This window comes from Sus scrofa, chromosome 8 (genome assembly GCF_000003025.6).
Source record: "Sus scrofa isolate TJ Tabasco breed Duroc chromosome 8, Sscrofa11.1, whole genome shotgun sequence".
NCBI classification, from domain to species: domain Eukaryota; kingdom Metazoa; phylum Chordata; class Mammalia; order Artiodactyla; family Suidae; genus Sus; species Sus scrofa.
The window spans coordinates 52,140,220-52,164,748 of record NC_010450.4 but is presented as its reverse complement, the minus strand read 5'-3'; the positions used below and the strand labels follow the sequence as shown (position 1 = coordinate 52,164,748).

Here is a 24,529-nt window from a genome sequence, read left to right as displayed (position 1 = left end):
TAAGTTTTCTAGTTTACAGATTGGAAAGTCATTAATAAATGATATTCATAGAGATTTGCATAAATTTGCTGTTTTTGTTCAGTGTTTCAAATTTCCCTTTGTAGCACAAAATTTTACTTAGAAAAAAGTCTTTCAGACCAAAGATCTTTCAAAGATTGGTTTTGACATTAATATCTTAAAAATATGGCTTTATAAATTTGCCTTTTGGGGACACTTTATAAAAACTAGTAAGATGACAAAATACAATGGCCACAGTAATTCAGACATTCTTGCAAATGTGCTTTTCTTAGTATTCCTGGGAAAGGAAAATGTCTAGTAAGTCCACATTATATTATTCAATCCAAAGTATTTGCTGACATAGCAAAAATACTTACGTAAAAATATATTCTTTTTAGAGAGTTAAATTATTTCATTTATAATTCCTGCAGCAGACAAAAAAATAGCCAATTTGATGATCAAGACCTTGGGGTGGATTTGCTCCCATGAAAGCAATTGTGATCTTAGGCATGAGGTAAATAGAAGGTGAACAGAAACCTAAAGGAGTTATTGCTCTTTAAATAATTGGAATTTCTAAATTATGCCCTATATTTTCATCTTTGGTTTAAAAAAAAAGGAAAAAAAAAGGGAAAATATGTAGCCATTTTACTCTTCCTTAATCTTTGGTGGGAATTTTTTAAATATACGCTCATACCTACTATTATGGTACATTTATTACATGATCCTGATGGCTTAATTCTCGGTCATTATTCCTTTCCAACTTCATAAAAATGTATCTAATGACAAATATTTTAGGAAGTTTTTCCCGGGGAGGAGGGGAGAGCAGAGTCTGTGTACATCTCTATCGATAGAAATAAATAAATTTGTAGTTTCGATGGATCTTTAAATAGTATGTATACATTCTAACAATTACAAAAACAAAACATTTTTTTTCAGCAAAGTTCAGGGAATTCCATTTGTCCTGGAATTCTGTTTTCAGTTTTAAGACAATGCAATCAGAGTGGTTATGTAATAAAAGTTGTATGCATCCCCTAGGCAGTGCCGCACATCTTTACTAGGAAGACTTGTTATTCGACAGTTTGACTTGGAAGCAATTGTTCCATCCACATCAGTAAATTGTGTGTGTATTATAAATACAACTTTGGCTTTCTGAAGTAAGCATAACGATGTCAAGCATCTGAGATCAGTGTGCCCGCTATTAGCCTGAATCACCAGGAAGGCTTTGCATCGTCGTGTACTCTGTGTACATTCTATTCTCTCCTTCCGTCGTCATACTGTTCAGCGCGGTAGTAGGTTAAGGATCCAGGAAACGGCCTTGTCTTTCTGACCAGCAGGAAAATGTTCCGCTCCTCGCACTGCCGTGAAAGCAGCAGCTCTGGGAACAAATCTGACTCAAGGCTTTTTTTCCCGGTGGAGAGTAAGAGCGCTTTTAAAAGCCCAGTCCATGTTATGCGAGATTCGCTACTTCTGCTTTTGAAAGCTTTTCCCTTTGTTCACTGTTAAAAAGAAAAAAACTTCTGGGCCTGGCGTAAGAGACTCGGGACGTCACGAGGGAAGGCGAGGGACGCATGGCCAGCGCAGACGCGGTGGGCTTCGCGCCCCTGCCCGGCGCTGGCTTTCGCTCAGTTTCTCGATAGCGGGCTCCGCCGGCACAGCCTCGGCCGCGAGGTGGCACCGACCGCCCAGGCCTACAGGCGCGACCTCAGCCGGCACAGAGCCTCCTTCCGTCCCTCGCTCTGGGCCGGCGGATCGCCTAACGTTCACCCTCCACCCCTGCGCGTGGGTCCACAGAGCGCTGCTCCCCGCGCCTCCTCCCCATCCCTGGGCAGCCCGGGCGAGTCCGCGGAGAGGGGTGCGGGGGGCTGCGGCACCGCCCGAGGCCGTCACGTGGCCGGGACGAGGTGGAGCCCAGCTTCAGGGGCGGCTCTTCCTACTCCCTGATCTTTAGGATTTGAGTTGCGATCTTTGTCCGCGCTCCGCTGCTTTCCACACCCGCCCTTCCCACTTTAATAAACGGGCTAAAAGACGGATCCAGCGGAGAGGGTAAGTTTTGAGAACACCTTTTAAGGGACTGACTTTTTGAGAAATGTCACTGATGAGGTGAAGGATAGAAAGAAGAAAAGGCACGCGAGCGGCGAAATGGGCTCCAGGGAGCTGCTGGCGCGCAGGCAGCCTTCAGCTCGGTCCCCGTGCGGGCGGGGATGCTCGGAACCACTTGCTACCCTGGACTGCCTGCGGTGTAGAGCGGACCCCGGTGACAGGGTTCTGCATGGAGTCCGAGGCGGACTCCGGTGAAACGCCGTCTCCCTCTTTCGCTGACTTTGGCATCCTTCCGGAGCCCCCGCGGGCTTTTGCGGAGGAACGCGCCGCTGGGACCTCCAGGGAGGAAGGTTTGGCGGCTCCGCCTTCGCCGCGCGCGCTGCACGTGTCCGCGGGGAGCCGCCCCGGACCCCCGTGGGCGCCCGGGCACGAGTTTGATGGAGCTCTGCTCCCCAGTACCCGCGCCTCTAGTTGGGCGCTACGACTTAGGAGAGACACCCTGAACCCGGTTCCCTACTTCGAGTTTTCGCCATCTAACTCTTCAGCTCCTTTTTATACCAGTGAGGGTGCAGGCCAGCTGGGTAAGGGGTTGCCAAAGGACTGGAGATAGATGCGACCTCAGAATGGTTCGTTGGTCCCAAGTAGAGGAGAGAGAGGAAATGTTTTAAAGACCGATGTTGGATCAGTGAAAACTGAGTTTGGGCTCTGCTTCTTTGGTTCTGGTTGTTGAGGATGTTTTCTGTTTTGCTAGTCTTATCATTATGGGTAGAGGCGCCCCCTGACAGATGGGTGGCCTGTGGGAGTGTGTGTGTGTGTGTGTGTGTGTGTGTGTGTGTGTGTGTGTGTGTGTGTGTCGCTCAGCGGGTGGGAGGTGTTAGGAATGAAGCCAGTTGGGGGCAGTTCACCTAGTTACACAATATGAAAAAGGTGGGCGTGGGCGCGGGAGCCTGCCGGCTGGAATTTAGACATAACACATCCCATTTGTACTTTGGTAACTCAGGAAAAAACAGGGGGGGGGGGCGTGTTTTGACATTCCTTTTTCCTTTTTATTTAGATCCATCTCAGAGCTCAGAATTGCCCTGCCCACCAGGATCCCCCGGGAAAGCGTACCTTGCTGGGTGGCACACTGTCAGGGGGAGCCCAGAGCTTGCCAGGCTCTGCCTGAGCAGGATCCCCAGCAACAGAGGCTGTCAGCCTCTATACTACAGACTGCTTCCCCCCACAAGCGAGAAAGCAAAACCAGCTGGCGAGGCTCCCCACCCGTGAGTAAAGACTGAGTGCTCTGCAGTGGGTGACTGCTGCTTTATTAGCTTTCCTTATTGGTTTAAGGTGCTGTCTGTTGAGCAAACCCTCCTGGAGGGGAAAAGAACAAAATTATGTAACTCATGTGGATAAACTAGCAATAACTTTGGGAGGGCATGTGTAACAAGGCAGACAGACATTTCTTTTCCAAAAACAGGGAGGTGAGCAGCCAGTTCTGAGTATGTGACAGAATGTATCTGTGGCAGGTTATGACCAGAAAGCTGTATTTTCAGGGATGAACATCACTAAGAACAGCAAGCAGTAAAGGCCACCGTTCTAATTGGAAGAGGGAAGGATATTTCCCTTAGGAAGGGGGCTAATTTGCCAACTGGTGATGAACTAGTGTCTCTTTTGGTTCTAAAGACACTTGACGGCTCTATTGAGATTTAACCACCTTTATTTTTTGCAATGTCTGGAGTTGCATATGTTATTTTAGAAATAGCTATTGGCATATATAGTAAATATCAAATCATTTTCTTTTGCAAAGATGATGTATGTAAATTCTTTATCAATATTGTTATTTTCTGACCATTATTCATTCTTGAGATTACACTAAAGATGGGCTGAAAATACACATTTTATTCAATGCAGAACTGTTTTACACAACTGGGATGACATGCACTTAGCAAGGAGATTTTTCAAATACACCAAAAAAATAAATAAATAAAGTTGCATTTTCTGTATACCTAAGTTAATTCCTACTTACTAGAAAACTACTGTTCCTCACAGGGTATGTCTAGCAAATGTAATTCCAAAGCTATCACAGTAGAGTTTCAGTCTATTGAATCTAAACTCATCTGAAAGAAAGTTTTGTAGCCCATATATTGTAAAAATGTAATGAATGTTTGCATTAACTCTTATATGGGGAATTTCCAAGGCCAGGGACTGAACCAGAGCCATAACAGTGACGGCATGGCGAGGTTTTTCTGTGGGCCACCAGGGGAGTCTTGCATTAATTCCCATATGTATTGAATTTTGTCAAGGTCAGTTAGTGGATATAAACTTTCTGTTTTTCTTTCTTTTCACTGCAGACACCATGGTCTGTGCCTCTGTTATCTCTCACCTGAATTATTGCATTAGCCTTCTTCTCTCTCTTAAATCCTTGAAAGCAATAGCTAGGGTAGTGATTTTTTAAACCTCATAGAACTGCATTCCTTCACGGAAGACTCTCCCATCTTTGTTAGAGGAGGTCAAACATCCTAGGAATAAGGCCCCAGAGAGTCTTCTCTTCTTCTGCTTCCCTTTCCAGTCACTACCCTAGAGTCTGTCCCTTATTCATGTCCCTTTTCATCTGTTTAATGCATCACATACTCCGGTCTTAAGGGTTTCACCTTTGTTTTCTCCACCTGATTTGCATCCCTGAGTCTGCCTGGCTTCCTCCCGCCCTCCCTGTCCGGTCTTAACTCACATGCCACCCAGTGATAAGTGCCCCCCTCCCTCGCTGCCCCCCAATCCCAGTTCCCTTTCCTTACTTTATTTTTCCTAATAGCATTTACTACCATCTGGTGTACTGTCTCTTTTAAGGAGTTATTTTTTGTCTTTATCTGCCCACAAGGCTAGAAACTCAATGGGAAAGTTCACCATTGTCTCCACTAAAACGCCACCTGACACAAAATAGTGTTCAGTAAATATTTATTGGATGAATGAATTCTCTTTCAGAAACAATCCCCCTCCCCTTTTTTTGACACAAACTAGAACACTCACCACCATATACCTCACTTAATAAAAGGACTATTATAATGAGCATCCATTTTGCATGTAAAAGGACTGTGATAGTCTGTACTAAGAATGCCACCTACCATATCAGAAAACAAAGGATGTTGCAGTCATCAAGCTATCACATCACAGCTGCCCAGGATTGTGGCCCCTGAGGGACTCAGGATGGGAAAGCACAGGACACTAGCCCCAGACAGCGGCAGTACATAGCAAAGAAATTATTTCAGTGAGCCAGGACTCTTGCATCTTCCCATACACAGAAAAGTGCTAAATTCATTCACTCGAAATGTCCAGCTTTCTTTAATTATTAATAAGCTTTTGATGTTCTCACTACCTAGTCTTTGTTGCCAAAACTCCTGATAGTCTGGCTCCTCTCTCACCTGGGAACAGTAGTGGCTCACAGGGATGTGAAAAGCTGCCCTCCCAACTTGAGTCTTCAGCAAGTCTGCTGAATAAAACACAATTCGCAACTTTTGTGTTGTGTGTTTTTTTTTCTAGTCAACAGGATTCGGCTATTGATGTTAGTATGAACTCACCCAAGAACCTACTCCTCCATCTATGCAGATGTCATGGACATAATTTTATTCTAAATTGAATATATGCAAGGAACTATTTAGACATACATGGTATCTACCTTAAAGAGGTTATGTTGCAATTGAAAGGGGCCAATTAAGGATTCAAGAGACTAACTGGTGCTTTGGAAGCTGGATGGAATTTGAACAGGTACTGAGAAGAGGGAGAGGCCAGGATGCAGGAGCTGATGGTGGCCAGGAACAATTGATGTGAAAGGTGCCCCCCCCCCACCTGGTACAAAGCATTCACAGTGGCGTTGTTGGGCCAGCAATGAGAGGCAGAGTAGGGGTCTTAATCACTTAAATAAGCCAGCATATATGTCAAAAAAAACTTTTTGTGAATGTGATGATAAACACAGGGAACAGCAAAAGAGTAAACATGAGGAAGTGAAAAAGGACATCAAAATCAAAATGTGGGGAAGGAGAATAAGATCTAGACTTTTTAACAATGTGTTTGAGCCTATAGGACTATCAGTCTAAAGTAAGCAGATAGAGGAAGGGGTTAATATACTTGAAAAACAGGGCAACCACAAATCAAAAACAAACAATACATTCACAAAAATCAGAAAGAGGGCAAAGGCATAAAATAAAAAGAAGTCATCCAACCAAAAAAGAAAAAAAAAAACAGAACAGGAAAGAAAAAGAAAGAAAAGGAAAGGAAAAAAGGAGAAAGAAAGAAGGTGCTGTCTGGTTGCACCTGGCAAATCTCACCTGGTGCTCTGTGCTGATGGGGAGCTGGCCGGGGTGGGGGTGGCGGGTCAGAGGAAGTGATTTCCTGTCATGCTTTGTCTACTTTAAATAATGAAGAAAACCCCAGATAAATGAGAAGTCATGTTAAACATCTTGCTAGCAGCCTGAGCATGAAGGATGATGCAGAATTTTCTGGAATTCTTAAGTGAGAAATTTCCAAAGAATTTGGAGATGAGCACTTGCTTCCCCCAGGTTTGACACTGAAAGACATGGATATTCTACCCTTTGATATTCTTGAGAGGAGAAGTTGACACCACAGAAGTTCAGGAGTCGTTGTGGTCTATGACATATAGGAGAGTGTTTCTAAGGGGTTTGGGACCATTTGCTGAAGTGGCTGCAGTGCTTGCAGTGCTGCAGTGCTTGCAGCCACTGGACAGACATCTTCTTGAGCAAAAAAAAATACAAAGAAACTGTAAAGGACTAAAAATAACTCCAGCTATGCAGCAGTTGGGGTAAGTTATGGGCAAGTAGATACAAAAAACCCTGAAATCCCAGCTGCCACTTCTGAAGAGCCAGAGCAAAAGCAGAGTGTTGGAAGCAAAAGCAGGGAACTACAGATGCCCCACTGCTCACAACATGACTGAGAAGGTGGGTAGAACACCTAAGCACCCCTCTGGCCAGATCTGGGACCCACCCCTACCTTCATCATATGTAAATCATCAGCTCACCCCTTCCCCTCCCTCAGCTAGCAAGCAAGAGAACCTGTTGCACGTTTCTGCTGCCTCCCCCCACTTGCAGCAGGGGCCCCAAAAAAGCCTTGCCTGAATTTTCCTGTCTGGCCTTTTGTCAATTTCTCTTGATTCAGGAGACCAAGAACCCAAGTTGGTAACAATCCTTTACCAACAATCCTTTACCAATCCCTCACCTTTCCTAGCCCTGATACTTGCCTTCTCACCAAGTGGTAACCACCTGTATTTTCAGTCATCAGTTTTATAAGGCCAACTTATAGTCTCATAATAAAAAACACCCCATATTCTAGAAAGCAAAAACAACCAAGGAAAGATTCCATAGAGGCATCATTAAAAGGCAAAGGCACATTTCGTTCATTAAATTTATCTCCTTTTCAATAGAAGTAAATCTGCATGATTTTCTTTATTGTCCTTAGAGACGAAAGAAAGAAATGCAGTCCCCTCTCTTAACACAGGCACAGTGCCCTGTTAATTAACCTAAGAAACCTCATCTCTCATGTATATTTACTTAGTAATCAAGGGAAATCAGATTTTTTTTTTTGAAAAGAAGGTTTTAAGCTCTACAAGACTATTGTCTTTGATTTGTTTTGTGGGTAAGAAAAGGGTATTCCCATCACAAAATGCTGTGAACAGTCAAAAAGACTGAAATTCAGATCCCTGCATTGTATTTGTACTGTGTAGTGGGGAAGGGGGTTGTTTATAAGACTACAACTTTAGAAATCCTTTGAAGTGGCTGTCATGTTAATAAAACTCTTGAATCTTAAAGTCAGGAAGATCTTCCAGCTTAACCAGTTGACTATTCGATACAATGTGAGAATGTCCCCGTCTTTTGCAGGGTGGTTATAAACCTTTATGTGTGGAACACTTGCTGGCTTTGCAGGGGGTTCATTCCTTTTGATGAAATGTTTGTTCCTCACAGTGATGTGAAATATATATATATATATATATATATATATATATATATATATATTAAGGTTGCACCCACAGCATATGACAATTCCCAGGCCATGGATTGAATCCGAGCCAAAGCTGCAACCCGAGCCTCTGTAGTTGGATTCTTAACCCAGTGCACCCTGGAGGAACTCCTGAAATATTTTCAATGTAATCCCACTTCCCTTGGTCCTCCTTCTAACTTGAGTAGATATAGTATTCTGAGCCGTAGGCTACTCATTCAAATGTGAGATGTCTGTGCCATTTGGGTAAGTCTTTTCTGGATCAAACATCTTTTCTTCCATCCGTCCTTCATGGGACCATGTTTCTTGATGCTTCACTATATTTATCATCTCCTTTTGAATGTACTTGTGCCAAATAGTCCACCCAAAAGAGCAGCTCAGTGTGGTAGAGCAATGAGTACCACTTGATTCATTCTTTCTTTTTTATAGTAAAAGGAAGAATTAGGTAACATTTTTTTTTTGTTTTTCTTTGTCAGTTTCATATCTTTTTCATGTTTTAATCTGAGCATTAAGTCTTTTGTTATACATTCATATTCCTACCATGTTTAGGAATGTGCTGATGGTTGTTTATGTAAGGCTTTGAGCATGGGATTTACACACACTTTGCTAGTGTACAGATAACTATACTTTGGTGAAACTCATGTGTAAGTATGTCCAATTAAAAGCGTTACTAGATTTTTTTCAAAATGTTTGAATTGTTTCTGCTATTTAAAAAAGATGTTTAGGAGTTCCTCTCATGGCACAATGGGAAATGAATCTTGGATCTAGGATCCATGAGGATGCAGGTTCAATCCCTGGCCTTGCTCAGTGGGTTAAGTTAAGGATCCGTCATTACCATGAGCTGTGGTGTAGGTCACAGATGAGGCTTGGATCTGGCTTTGCTGTGGCTGTGGTGTAGGCCAGCAGCTGCAGCTCTGATTCAGCCCCTAGCTTGGGAACTTCCATATGCCATAGGTGCAGCAGTAAAAAGATAAATTTAAAAAAATTAAAAAAGATGTTTATACAGAATACATTTTATCTCTTTATTTCAGTGTCTTCACTTTAAACAGTAGGATAAGTCAGAGTTCCTTTTGACAGCCCTCTATAAAGTTAGTAAAGCCATTGGTCATTTTCTCTACAGATTGTTCAGTTCAAGGGAATGAAGAATTCAGGATAATTTTGTGCAGTGGATTCCAATGTGAAGAACAAGTTGTGTATTTGACTTGTATTGAGGAAACACACTGTCCAGTTGTCTGAATCCACCTTCAACAGCCAAACCAATCAAAATGAATTCAACATTATCTTCTCAGGTGGAAAACCATTCAATCTACTATAACTTTTCAGAGAAGAATTCCCAGTTTTTGGCTTTTGAAAATGATGATTGTCATCTTCCCTTGGCCATGATATTCACATTAGCTCTTGCTTATGGAGCTGTCATCATTCTTGGGGTCTCTGGAAACCTAGCCTTGATCATCATCATCTTGAAACAGAAGGAGATGAGAAATGTCACCAACATCTTGATTGTGAATCTTTCCTTCTCAGACCTGCTTGTTGCCATCATGTGTCTCCCCTTCACATTTGTCTACACGCTGATGGACCACTGGGTATTTGGAGAGGTGATGTGCAAATTGAACCCATTTGTGCAGTGTGTTTCCATCACTGTGTCCATTTTCTCTTTGGTCCTCATTGCTGTGGAACGGCATCAGCTGATCATCAACCCTCGGGGCTGGAGGCCGAGTAATAGACACGCTTATGTAGGTATTGCTGTCATTTGGGTCCTGGCTGTGGCTTCCTCTCTGCCCTTCCTGATCTACCAGGTATTGACTGATGAGCCCTTCCAGAATGTGACGCTGGATGCGTTCAAGGACAAGTACGTCTGCTTTGACAAATTTCCGTCAGACTCTCATCGGCTATCTTATACCACTCTCCTCTTGGTGCTGCAGTATTTTGGACCACTTTGTTTTATATTTATTTGCTACTTTAAGGTAAGAGAAGTTTCCACCCCTCCTGTTTGCATTTTTAATCTTCTTTCCCCAGGATTCCTCATTAAACGAGTGGTTCAATTTGAACTCATTTTTTTTCCCTTTCTGTAGATCTACATACGCTTAAAAAGAAGAAACAACATGATGGACAAAATGAGAGACAATAAATACAGGTCCAGTGAAACAAAAAGAATCAATGTCATGCTGCTGTCCATCGTGGTGGCCTTTGCAGTCTGCTGGCTGCCTCTCACCATCTTCAATACCGTGTTTGATTGGAATCATCAGATCATTGCCACATGTAACCATAACCTCTTGTTCCTGCTCTGCCACCTCACAGCCATGATTTCCACCTGCATCAACCCCATCTTTTACGGCTTTCTGAACAAAAACTTCCAGAGAGACCTGCAGTTCTTCTTTAACTTTTGTGATTTCCGGTCTCGGGACGATGACTATGAGGTGATTGCCATGTCTACCATGCACACCGATGTCTCTAAGACATCTCTGAAGCAAGCAAGCCCAGTCGCACTGAAAAAGATCCACAGTGATGATAATGAAAAGATCTGAACCTGCCTGAGCCTATGGCCCCAGGTGACACTTGCTTTAGAAAGAAGAACAACCTGCTACAGATGCTCATTACCTGTTCTCCCAAGGAATGGAGTTGAAATCACTTAAGGAAGCCCATGATTGTCTTGTGTTGCTTTTTACTGCTTTTGTCATAGCCACCATCATATTTGGAACCAAACAGATGGGTTTTGGAATCTTCTGGCAATAGTTCTGACCAGACGTCTTTGAAGTGCTTTTTTGTAAACTTATGCATATACTGGAGTTCCCATTGTGGCTCATTGGGTTAAGAACCCGACATCGAGTCCATGAGGATTCGGGTTCTATCCCTGGCCTTGCTTAGTGGGTTAAGGATCTGGCATTGCCCCAAGCTTCAGTGTAGGTCACAGATTCGGCTCAGATCCGGTGTTGCCGTGGCTGTGGTGTAGGCCCCATCTGCAGCTCCAGTTCGAACCCTAGCTCGGGAACTTACATTTGCCACAAATGCATCTGTAAAAAGAGAAAAAAAAAAAACTTATGCATATGCTATAAAGGCTCTTATATTGTATTTATTAGAATGAAGTTTCTTTAAAGTGTTACTGTCCACTGACTTTAGAGCAGGACCCTGATGTTCTCCTTTGATTGGACTGTCCTAACAAGAGAGGAGATTGTCAGTTGGTCAAGCAGTCCTGGGTAAGAATAGATATCCTATTTGCCTGTCACAGAGGACGGCCTGCAAGAGCAGCTTTCAGGATGTGAGCTATGAAGAGTCTCTGTCCTATATCCCTAGTTTGAAGTCATTTGAACATAATTTGCATTTAAAAAATTTAAGTTGGAATCTAATTTGCTTCTTATTGATGATCACTTAAGATATGAAATGCATTTAAAAATACTTCTTAACTGTGAATACTGTGGTGGAATTGGGCTGCCCACAATAATTAAGTGGGAAAATAGTTCTCTGACTTCACATTTATTTTGGACCCTGACAACCAAAGGATTTCAGAGTAATTAGTTTAACACATAAATTAGTAATGCTACTGCTAGTTGAATTATATTTCTGTGAGTTAACGGTCAAGAGGCTTTCCATTCTTCACAGACTGTTCTGTGTTTGTCAAGCTTTTAGCTTAAATATACATGTAATTGAAAGGCATTTAATTCCAGCTTACAGTATGTATAACCGCAAAGTGTATTTTCCATACATCAGTGCCTATAGAGTAACCCCTTTTTTTGACTTTCAATGTCCATCTTTCAAAGGTTCCCAAGGTACAAAGTTGAAGAATGTCCAGCCTGGCCTGCGGGGGTCATACTGAAAACAAGATGTGTGACGAAGCCTATGTTAACTTGTCTGAACTGTGTGCCTTGCAGAGCCTTATCAGTCATATCCCGTAGACTGAATTATGGTGTCACACTCGTGTACTTCATTTCACGTGCCCTGTAACCATGATGGGGCTGAGAATCACAGAGAGGGAAGAGATTTTAAAGAACAAGACCTGTCTTTGATGTATTACACAAAGTATTAAATGTGTTTGGTTTTCAAAGGGCAGATATTCTCTTTATTAAAATTCTTTCTGCTTTTTCTGAGTGATCTCTTGTGTATCTCTTTAGCGTCATTTATTTTTTCTTTTTTAGCCTCTTGTCTTCCCTCCCATAAAATTCCACAGCATCCTCTGCTTGCTCACAGGATGTGTTTTCTACCCTGTGGTGTAACCCTTGATGGCCCGGCCCGGCTTCCTGAAGGCAGGAACTGTTTCACTTGACTCTGTGTCCCAGGGCGTTTAGCACAGGGCCAAGTCCTTGGTTTTTTTTTTTTTTTTTTTTTTTTTTTGGTTTTGTTTTGTTTTTAATTTCTAAAACAATCAGATGAATAAGTAATGACCCAAATCCTTCCTTCTTCTTTATGATCATTGACATTACACCCTGGTGTTTCCTTGGACTCCTCCTCCTTAATTCATCTTTACCAAGGAGATATTTTCTCTTTTATTATGTTATTTTCTTTCCTAAACAAACCTAAATGAAGCAAAAATCACATTTTAGATTTTAGAATCTTGCACGATTAATCTTGGCAAGTGAAATAAATGTCAGTCTTTTACTTTGAATATTAATGTGAATTCAAATTAGAGCCTAAGAATGACTTTTAGTTAACTGAACAAAGAAAAAAATTCTAAAACCAACCTTTCATGCATATTAGAAAATACCCTCATCTTCCCTTGCCACCACCTTAAACTACCTGGTGTTTTCTACTTTAGGGGAACTAATGGGAAATTTTGTCTTTCTCTCCTTAGGTGCTATGGAAACAAACTGCTGCTTGAGAACAGTGTTAATTATGCAGGTGGTTTTTTTTTTTGTCAGCACATTTGCTGAGATGCCATTTCTAGGATCCTCGTTCAGCCATAGAGGTTGCTGATTCCTTAGGTTTTCATAAATAATGAGATTTTCATAAATACCAAATAGTCTTTTATCCAAAAACATCAATGAACTAGTAGTGAAGTCTAGGGTGCGCTACAGATCTATTGTGATTAAAGAAGAAATAAACATGCATATGAAACACAGACCAATCCCTGGGTTTTTTGAAACTTAAGAATAAAAATCAGTGATTAGTTAGTTACAGGGTGTAATTATAATGCAGCTTATAGAAATTAATACTGAAATGATTATAGCCAGAATTTTTAAACACTTTGCATGTGTGGGCTATGTCAAGTGCAGAAGTCCCTGTGAAAATGTGTGGCTGATGTGACCACTTCACAGAAAAGGCAACTGAAGCTCAATGAATAATTTGAGCCCTACCCTAAATAGCAGGTGGAACAAGGACCAAACCCAAGGTCTGGCTGGTGCTACGAACCCATCAGTGTGCTGACCCCATGGTAGAGTTTTAGGAAATAAGTTATCTTTCTTTCCTGACAAGTTCTGTTATTAGGGCATAACAATACTGTTCACCTTTGTTCAGACTTTGGCTACAGAGGGGAGTGAGGTGGAACCGTTGAGAGAAAATGGCTGTAATATTCATAGCTCTTCTTAGGGAATTCTGCTTAAAATAGAATCTGATTATTCATACTACCATTCTTTATTGTTAACTAGATATTCTATTCCACAAAATTCCAAGAATATGTACGTGCACATCTTACAATACCTTCAAAGTTTGACAGCCAAATGAATTTATATTTTGACTGTGAAGTGTTTCTCCACCAAGAGTAAATGTGGTGGAAGGAGGCAAATTTAAGCTGGGGTCCCAGCCCTGTTCAGTGAGTTCATGGCACTATTGTGTCTTCCTCATAGTCAGGATTGCTTTTCTCAGCAATCAAGTATTCTTCTGAAATATAGTTTCTCAAGGAGACAGAGATTGTTTCAGTCTCCACCCCCGCTTTTTTTTTCATCTGCCTATTCCCTTGGTTCATCAAACAACATGTTAGATGTAACAACATGTAAGAGTTGGAGCCCATGAGAAAGAGAGCATTGCTTTCTGGGTCAAATTAATAAGATTTCTCAAATTTCTTTCATTTAGTGAGGTCTTTATTAATGTTTGCGTGTGAATGTGTATGCAACACATTGTATGGGTATGGGTTTATATATTTTTAAAACATACAATTTTGCAATTGGTTTATTTCCATTGCTATTTATTTCTTAACTTCTAATACAAATTATCACTTACATAGCTTATCACAAACTACCCTATAAAGTATTGCTATTGCTCTCCTCATGTATCAGAGAAACCTGAAGCACAGAGATGTTAAGTAACTTGTCCAGTGTTGCTCAACTAGTGAATCACTGCCAGGTTCAAATTCAGGCTGTTTGGTTTCTGATAATGAGTAGTTTTTGTTGTCTTTTGTTTTTATGGCTGCACATGCAGCATATGAAAGTTCTCTGGCCAGGGATTAAATCCAAGCCACAGGTGTGACCCAAGCCGCAGCTGTGGCAGTGCTGGATTCTTTAACCCACTGTGCTTGCCAGGGATCCAACCCACTCCTCCACAGTGACCTGAGCCACTGCAGTCAGATTTCCAGCCCAGTGTGCCACAGCAGAGACTCACTGACGATAAGTCTTTAACATACATCAAGAACTTTCCCTATAAATTCTGGCCGATTTCCTCCACCTCTGCCTCACCTGTTTGTTCACTGAGAAAAACATGCAACCTGAAATTTCAGAATCATGGTTTATTTGGCAGGCTTTTTGAGGACTTCAAGCTGGGGAGGCAGCCTCTCAGATCCTCTCTGCTCTGAAGAGGTAAGGGAGGAGCCAGGATAGATAGGAGGTTTTACAACAAGGACCATGTAGTGGTGTTATAGCAGGTATGAGCAGAGAAAGGGGAGCACAGGCCAAATGGCAGGAAATTCCACATCGTGCAGACAGTGAGGCCCATGGGCAAACAAAGACAATCGGGAACCTCCAGACTGATAGGAAGTCATACATTTTGGGGTGATAGGTATCCCAGAGGCAGACAGAAAGGCGGGAAAATGGTGTAAATCTCCAGCGACAGAATGTAAGCTGTTGCTCATTATGCCCTCATTATAATAAAGTTAGCTATGCATATAAGAAGTTCTAATCATGGACTGATGTCATGGCACTTCTGATCAAGGCTCGATTAGGCCAAAAATAACTCCTCTCTTCAGGAAGGTGAAGCTGGAATGAAAATTAAGGAGTAGGACCCCTAAATCTCTCCTTCCCATTGAATATTCTACCCATGCAATTGGATGCTCCTTATAACCAGTGCCAGAGAACCGTGGAGCAGCTGCTAACCTCTTGACCACCTCTCTTTAAGAGGTATGTTTCTCAATTCAGTGAACCCTCCCTTACTTTCTCACATTCAGTCTCATTTCTGAATTCCTTTGGTAAGGAAGAACTTCTCTGCAGGAACAGTGGGCACATCACAAGATTACTGTTAATTAAAGAAAACCAGACATCTCAAGTTAATAAAATTTAGCACTTTTCTATGTACAAGAAGATGCAATAGTCTGTGCTAACTGAAATTATTCCTTTGATATGCACTTCAGCCATCCAGGGCCAGCATCTTGTGCTTTCCCATCCTGAGACCCCTCAGGTGCATAGTTGGGGGTGGCTGATGTCTTATGGTTTGTTTGATGGTGGCAGCGTGTCACCATCCTGAGTTCCCTCAGTGCTCACCTGTAAGGTGAAGGCTTGATGGCTTCGATATCTTTTGGTTATTGATATTGCAGGTAACATTTTTTTCATTCACATAATCTTTCCATTATTGGATCATTCTTTTTTTTTTTTTTTTTCTGCTCCCGCGGCATATGGAGGTTCCCAAGCTAGGGGTCGAATACGGAGCTGTAGCCACCGGCCTACGCCAGAGCCACAGCAATGCGGGATCCGAGCCGCATCTGCAACCTACACCACAGCTCACGGCAACGCCGGATCATTAACCAACTGAGCAAGGGCAGGGACCGAACCCGCAACCTCATGGTTCCTAGTCGGATTCGTTAACCACTGCACCACGACAGGAACTCCCATATTGGATCATTCTTGACCTTTATCTACCCCAATCTTTTTTTTTTTTTCTCCTGTCTTTTCTCTTTTTAGGGCCGCACCTGCAGCATATGGAGGGTCCCAGGCTAGGGGTCTAATTGGAACTGTAGCCTCCAGCCTACACCACAGCCACAGCAATGCCAGATCCCAGCTGTGTCTTCGACATACACCACAGCTCATGGCAATGCTGGATCCCGAACCCACTGAGCGAGGCCAGGGATTGAACTCACCACCTCTTGGTTCCTAGTCAGATTCATTTCCGCTGCGCCACAATGAGAACTCCTATCTACCCCAGTCTTAATCATAGAAAGATAAAAAATAGATCTTTTCATCCTCTGAGATCTAACACAAATTCCTAATTTTGGTGATTCAGGCCCAGTTGCAGAGATGAGACACAGATCTGTCTCAACCAAGTGTTATCAGTGCAAATCTGCTCTTCTTTCTCCAGGTGTCCTCCTCTGCCCTCCTGGTTTATACAACCCCTAGTCTTTCTAGTCTCCCAGCTAATGCTTAAGTCATCTCCTGGGGTTATTTTCCCAATAAATCGGTGGGGCTGAAACCTGACTAATTTCTGCCAACCTTCCTCTTTGGAGCCTAGAGCATCACCACACATGGTCTCATGCTCCAACCCAGAGGCTGGCGAACCACTGTCTGAATAGAGTCTTAGGACAAGGACTGCTACCTACCAGACTCCTAATTCTTATTTTTATTTTTTTTGTCTTTTTAGGGCTGCTCCAGATGCATATGGAGGTTCCCAAGCTAGGGGTTGAATCAGAGATACAGCTGCCAGCCTACGCCACAGCCATAGCAACACCAGATTGAGCCGAGTCAGCTCACAGCAACTCTGGATCCTTAACCCACCGAGTGAGGCCAGGGATCGAACCTATGTTCTCATGGGTACTAGTCAGATTCGTTTCCACTGAGATACAACAGAAATTCCAGACTCCTAATTCTTGAATGCTGCCTGGGAGACGACCCAGAGGACCATCAATTAAAAGGGTGAATGGTATTTCATTAAACCAAAAACATACTGAAGCAAAGTTTACCGATGGCATTACACAACTGTTTTATTGAGATATAATTGGCATGCCATAAAATTCACTTTGTTTCTTTTTTGGCTACACCCACTGCATATGGAAGTCCCTGGGCTAGGGATCAAATCTGAGCTGCAGCTGAAACCTATGCCACAACTGTGGCAACACTGGATCCTTAACACATGTGCCAGATCCAGGATCAAACCTAGGCCAACACAGTAACCCGAGCCACTTCATGGACAACACCAGATCCTTAACCCACTGCACCACAGCAGGAATTTCAAATTCACTTTTTTTTTTTAATGATTTTTTTTAATTACTCAAATGAATTTAACACATCTGTAGTTGTATAATGATCATAACAATCCAATTTCAGAGGATTTCCATCCCATAACCCAAGTACATCCCCCCCCAGCCCCCAAACTGTCTCCTCTGGAAACCATAAGCTTTTCAATGTCTATGAGTCAGCATCTGTTCTACAAAGAAGTTCAGTCTGTCCTTTTTTCAGATTCCACATGTCAGTGAAAGCATTTGATGTTGCTGTCTCATTGTATGGCTGACTTCACTTGGCATGATAGTTTCTAGGTCCATCCATATTGCTAAAAATGCCAGTATTTTAATGGCTTTTAATGGCTGAGTAATATTCCATTGTGTATATGTACCATATCTTCTTGATCTACTCCTCTGTCTATGGACATCTTGGTTGTTCCCATGTCTTGGCTATTGTGAATAGTGCTGCAATAAACATTGGAGTACATGTGTCTTTGCGAGTCGTGGTTTTTTTCTGGATAGATGCCCAGGAGTGGGATTGCTGGATCTAATGGGAGTTGTATGTTTAATTTTCTGAGGAATCTCCATACTGCTTTCCACAGGGGTTGCACCAATTTACAATCCCACCAACAGTGTACTAGGTTTCCTTTTTCTCCACACCCTCTCCAGCACTTATTGTTTGTAGACTTTTTGATAATGGCCAATCTGGCTGGTGTGAGGTGGTACCTCATCGTGGTTTTGATTTGCATTTCTCTAATAATGAGTGATGTTGAACATCTTTTCATGTGTTTTGTGGGCAACTGTATGGCCTCTTTGGAGAACTGTCTGTTTAGATCTTCTGCCCATTTTTGGATGGGGATGTTTGTTTTTTTGGTATGGAGCTGCAGAAGGTGTTTATAAATTTTGGAGATGAATCCCTTGTCAGTCAATTCACTTGCAAAGATTTTCTCCCATTCTGTGGGTTGTCTTTTTGTGTTGTTTAGGGTTTCCTTTGCTGTGCAGAAACTTTGAAGTTTGATTAGGTCCCATGTGTTTATTTTTGTTTTTATTGTCAATACTCTGAGAGGTGGATCTGAGAAGATGTTGCTGTCGTTTATGTCAGAGAGTGTTTGGCCTATGTTTTCCTCTAAGAGTTTGCTAGTGTCTGGTCCTATATCTAGGTCTTTAATCCATTTGGAGTTTATTTTTTTGTATGGTGTTAGGGAGTGTTCTAATGTCATTCTTTTCCATGTGTCTGTCCAGTTTTCCCAGCACCACTTATTGAACAAGCTGTCCTTTCTCCATTGTATATTCTTGCCTCCTTTGTCATAGATGAGTTGGCTATAGATGTGTGGGTTTAATTATGGGCTTTCTTCAAATTTACTTTTTAAGCTTTTTGGATATTAATGGAGTTGTGCAATCAACATCCATATGATTCCAGAGGTTTTTCATCATCCTAAAATGAAACCCCAACTTCTGGTTCCCAGGCAGGAAAGTAAGGAGCTTGGAAGTTGTCACATTGTCCTAACAGGTAAACAACTGAGCACACTGAAAACCTGCAGCTTTCCTTAGATCCATCAGAGACGTGAGGTCACTTGGCCCCAAGTTGGGGAGACAAGCAGATACAGAGAATCACAACTAACTGGAGCAGAAACTTCCGCTAGAACTGGTGCTGGAGCAGAAAAACTTGAACTGTACTTGGTGAATTGGTGGAGGCTTAGAGTGGATGAGTGAGAGTTAAAACTTCAAGGGAACCCATGTGGGAGAGGAATACTTTCTTTGTTTACCTCTAGGAACTTGACTACATTTTCACAGTGAATACTGAGAAAAACTAGTGCCTCCAGTAGGAGGAGGGGAAAGAGAACTTTTTAAAAATATGCCAGAGCAACCTGTGCTTCATAACAAGATCTGCCCTTAAGGGGATTGTTTTATCAGAGCCTAACTTGCCTTTTTTTTTTTTTTTTCTTTCTTTCTTTCTTTTTATAGCTACATCTGTGGTATATGGAAGCCCCCAGGCTTGGGTTCGAATTGGAGCTGCAGCTGAGGCCTATGCCATAGCCATGACAACACCAAATTTGTGCTGCATCTTTGACCTATGCTGCAGCTTGTGGCAATGCCAGATCCTCAACCCACCGAGCATGGCCAGGGATTGAACCCACATTCTCACAGACACTATGTTGTGTTCTTAACCCGCTGACCCTCAGCAGGAACTCCCTGGGTTTTTTTTTTTTTTCTTTTTAATCAGAATTTAATTGATCTGGGAGAAAGGAAACACCAACTCCAGCCAAATGTAACCACTCTATCCCTCCCGGAGGCGGGGGGACAGAGGTGGTAGGGTGGCGGGGTTGGGGGGAACAAACTGAGAAGCCCTTGTGAATTCCTGGTTCAAAGGGTCACTCCAAGATTGAGATCTACTCCTAGGATGGTTGAATGTAACATCTACCTCATCTTTCACCACTAGAGGCCTATTTATCACAGTTCCTTTACCCAACAAGTTCAGTTATTTCAAAAAATTTCAAAACATGTCTGCTCTGAGACCAAGATGGAAATAAGCTAGAAGTCAATAACAATAAGACAGCTGGAAAATCCACAAATACTTGGAGATTAAGCAAAACAATTCCAAGGAACACATAAGTTGAAGAACCCTCTGAAAAAAGAAAAAATTTAAAATAAATGACAATGAAAATACAACTTCTCAAAATTTGTGGCATGCAGTGAAAACCATGTTTACAGGGAAATTTATAACATTAATGTATATATTTAAAAAATAAGAAGTTCCCATTGTGGCTCAGAAGTAATGAAACCGACTAGTATCCATGAGGGTGCAGGTTCAATCCCTGGCCCTGCTCAGTCAGTTAAGGACTCAGCATAGCCGTGAGATGTGATGTAGTTTACAGATATGGCTCAGGTCTGGCATTGGTGTGGCTATGGAGTAGGTTGGCAGCTGCAGCTACAGTTAGACCCCTAGCCTGGGAACTTCCATATGCTAAGGGTATGGCCCTTAAAAGAGAGAGAGAGAGAGAGAAATAGGAAATATCTAAAATTAATAACTTCAACTTCCACCTTAGGAACTAGAAAAAGAAGAGCAAATAAAATCCAAAATAAGCAGAACAAAAAATATAGAACAGAAATCAATGAAATTGAAAATAGGAAATCAGTAGGGAAAATAAATAAAAGCAAAAGCTCATTCTTTAAAAAGATGAGTAAGGTCCATGAGGAAACAGCTAACTAAGAAATAGAGAGGACACAAATTATTGTTAGAAATGAAAGAGGATCAATAATTAAAGATCTCATGGACTTTAAAAGAATAATAAAAGGATACGATAAACAGCTGTCCCCATAGATTTGATAACTTTAGATGAAATGGAAGAATTCCTTTAAAGACGCAATTAGCCAAAACTAACATAAGAAAAAAATAGACTGAATATGCCTATATCTACTAAGAAATTGAATCAATTGTTAATAAAATTCCAAAACAGAAAACACCATTCCCAGATGGATTCACTGGTAAATTATATTGAATATTTAAGTTAGAAATTACATTAAATCTATGCAGTCTTTCAGGAAATAGAAGCAGAGGGAATGCTTCCCTAATTAATTCTATGAAACTAGCATACTTTAATATCAAAATGAGACTAAATCATTACAAGAAAACTATATATCCATGTCCCTTATGGACACAGATGAAAATATCCTCAAAAATATTAGCAAATTGAACAAAAGTATAAAAAGAATATTGCACCAGGATCAGTTGGGCTTCATCCTAGGTATGCAAGGCTAATTCAACATTCAAAAATCAATTAACACAATTCATAACACCAAGAAGCTAAAAACGACAAATATCACATCAATAGATGTAGAAAAAAGCATTTGATAAAATCTAACAGGAGTTCCCGTCGTGGCGTAGTGGTTAACGAATCCAACTAGGAACCATGAGGTTGCGGGTTTGGTCCCTGGCCTTGCTCACTGGGTTAAGGATCGGGTGTTGCCATGAGCTGTGGTGTAGGTTGCAGACGCGGCTCAGATCCAGAGTTGCTGTGACTCTGGCTTAGGCTACAGCTCGATTGGACTCTTAGCCTGGGAAACTCCATATGCCACGGGAGCGGCCCAAGAAATGGCAAAAGACATTAAAAAAAAAAAAATAGCATTATTAATTCATGATTAAAACTCTCCACAAATTAGGCATAAAGGTGATTTCCTCAATTTAATAAAGAATATCTACATAAAACATACAGCTAAACTTATACTTTATGATAAGAAACTTGAAGCTTTCTCACTTAGGTCTCACTGAGGTAAGTATGGTTCCCATCACCTTTTTTTTTTTTTCAGGCCATGCCAAGCCACTGCAATGGCAACACTAGATCCTTAACCCACTGCACCCCAAGAGAATGCCTCATTACTCTTTTTAAGATAGTATTTGAGGTCCTAGCTAAAGTGATAAGATAAGGTATACTGATTGGGAATAAGAAAACAGTCTGTTTGCAGATGACATTACAATTTATGTAGAAATATAGATCAAAAAAAAAAAAAAACCCTTAAATCTGAAAACCAGTTATGGCAAGGTTGCAGGATGGAAGGTAAATATACAAAAGTCAACTGCTTTTCTACATACCAGCAACAAATAAGTCGAATTTGAAGTAAAAAACCCCATACCCATTAGAAGCCACTTCTTACGCTTTTATCTTCCCTCCCCTTGACAATCACCTGTCCAGTTTCTATCTCTATGAATTTGCCAATTCTGGGCATTTCATTAAGTGGATCATCTAATATGTGATCTTTTGTGACTTGCCTCTTTTAGCAAAATGTTTTCATGGTTCACCCATGTTGCAACATGTATCAATAGTTCATTTCTTTTTTCTTGCAAAAAATATTCCAATATACGGATCAATCATGTTTTGTATATCCATTCATATGTCGATGGATATTTGGGTTGTCTCCACTTTTTTGGTTATTATGAATAATGCTCCTATGAGCATTCACATATAAGTTTTTGTGTGGACATACCTTTCCAATTCTTTTGGATATACATCTGAAGGTGAAATGGTTGGATTATCTGTTAACTCTTTATTTATCTTTTTGAGGAAAAGCAGTTGCACATTTTACATTCTTACCAGCAACATATAAGCTTTCCACTTTCTCTACTCCTGCCTGTTTTGATTAAGCTCAGACTGGGGTTTGTAAAATGGTATCTCATTGTGGTTTGCTTTGTATTTTCCTAATGAATAACATTGCTGAGCATCATTATCTGTGCTTAATGGGCATTCATATATCTTCCTTGAAGAGATGCCTATTCAAGTCCTTAGCCCAGTTTTAAAGCCCAGTTATTTCTCTTCTTATTTTTGAGTTGTAACTATTCTCTATATATTCTGGATACTAATCCTTTATCAGGTACATGCATTGCAAATATTTGCTCTCATTCTGTGAGTTGCCTTTCTTAATTTAATTTTAAAATATAAGTTCCTAGAAGGAAAACTGATATAAGAGGCACTTGAGTTATCATCAAAATTGTATTTTATTTTCACAATAACTTATCAAAGGGAGAAAAAAGTACAGAAGACCAGAAGAGAGATGCAATTTGAGCAACTACTATGTTCCAGAAATTTGATGTATGTTATCTCATTGGAGCTTCATAAAATATCTTCAAAGCAGCCCCTTTTATCTTCAATTCACAAATAAGAAAACTGAGGCTCAAACAGATTAAATAGCATTCAAATTCACTTGCATTCGTAAAGGCTGAATCAGAGATTTAATTTCATGCTTGACTCAGGCTTGTGCCAGTTCTCTTCTATCTGATTACCTCCCTCATTTTCTACACATTTCTAAACCTGATCAGAACAAAATTATTCAGATGATTCTTGTTTGCCCTTAATGAGAAAACTCTGTGCAATGCTTCAACACTTTCCAGTGAAAGCTTTGGCATAAATGCTTACCTGTGCTCACTGGATATGCACTAACTATCCCCTAGAAACAATGTCACAGATCTGCTATGGTTCACTGAAGCCAAGATTTGCACTTGCATCTTATGCTCTGAAGTGAAACAGAGAGATTTGTTGATTAAAACTGTCTTGGGAATATTGCATGAAAATGTGTATCTGACTCAAAGTCTTTTGCCGGATGCTTTCTTTGTATTTTATCTTGTGATACTGCAGGTGAGTAAGCTGATGCCCCTAAAAGGTGATCAGATTCAAGCCTAGATTCATGTGATTGCAACATTGATGGCTTTTCCTTCTATACATTCATACCAGTGAATAATTGAATGACACCATAGAGTTTACTCATTTTGCTTATGTTCTGTGTAACACACACTACTGGTTGAAAAGTGAGTAAAGGCTGAACGACAAGAAAAAATTAGTGTGAAGTACTTGTTTTTGCTTTTATTTTTAAACTTAAATTTACAGGTTGTTGTGCTTCCCGCTCCTTTATGGAAGTAGATGTGTATTCATCTTGAGCCATAGTATATTACTTTTTAAAAAAAAAATTAATGAAATGAGTAAGCATCCATATACACATTTGCTCCAGTTCCATCAGTTTTGTTTTGTTGCTTACCTCTTTTGGAAAACTGTTTTGGAGACTGCTCTACTTATCCTATACATGCATTTCCCCAGATAATATCAAATAGACTTTAATAATAATATCAGATATGGAGCACTTATCAGTTGGGTGCTTATCATAATTTATCTCTAGTTCCCACTTCAGGTTTGTATTATTGTCCCCATTAAGGCCCACAGAGGTTCTATGACTTAACCAAGCCTATGAGGTAGCGAGTGGTCAATTCTGATCCAGATATGTCCAGCTCCAAAGCCCACGAACTCTGTTGTAAAACACAACACACTGCCGTTATGCGTATTGAGTTTATCCAAAGGCCTAATAGAGGCAGGGGACACCACAGAAATATGGCCCAGGCAGACATTCCAGATCACCTTCTGCTGTTGCCATTACCCACCACAACAAGCATCACCTATTATGGGCTGAGTGTTTTGATAATTAGGCCCCCAAATTATATCGAAATCTTTTAGGGTATTGAATTATTCTATTAGCACCAAAGCAATTTAGATTTTATAGACACATGGGATGTGCATAAAATGTAATCTCTGCTTTCAAGGAGTGATTTTAACTGAAAGAAAAGATAGGCAATGCTTGTTCTACACCAATCTTTCATGGCCTGGGCGTGCTCATTTGTAAGGTGATCTATCTTTCCCCTCAAAGGCTTGAAATCTGAAAAGGATTCAATTAGAAAGAAGTAATGCA

General features: G+C 41.1%; 1 protein-coding gene across 3 annotated transcripts; it reads left to right on the top strand.

Moving 5' to 3' along the window:
• Window positions 1,669–12,100, top strand: NPY1R (neuropeptide Y receptor Y1). Of its 3 annotated transcripts, XM_005666676.3 has the most exons (4): window positions 1,669–2,040; window positions 3,092–3,299; window positions 9,140–9,983; window positions 10,092–12,100. In XM_005666676.3, exons 3-4 carry the CDS (start codon window positions 9,285–9,287, stop codon window positions 10,542–10,544), a joined length of 1,152 nt encoding a protein of 383 aa, XP_005666733.1. In that variant the 5' UTR covers window positions 1,669–2,040; window positions 3,092–3,299; window positions 9,140–9,284; the 3' UTR covers window positions 10,545–12,100.

What these genes read in the sequence shown, in the direction of transcription:
- NPY1R (XM_005666677.3), top strand. Translation starts at nt 9,285, where the DNA reads ATGAATTCAACATTATCTTCTCAGGTGGAAAACCATTCAATCTACTAT. An exon ending in TATTTATTTGCTACTTTAAG is followed by an intron (nt 9,984 to 10,091) that starts GTAAGAGAAGTT and finishes CCCTTTCTGTAG; the next exon opens with ATCTACATACGCTTAAAAAG.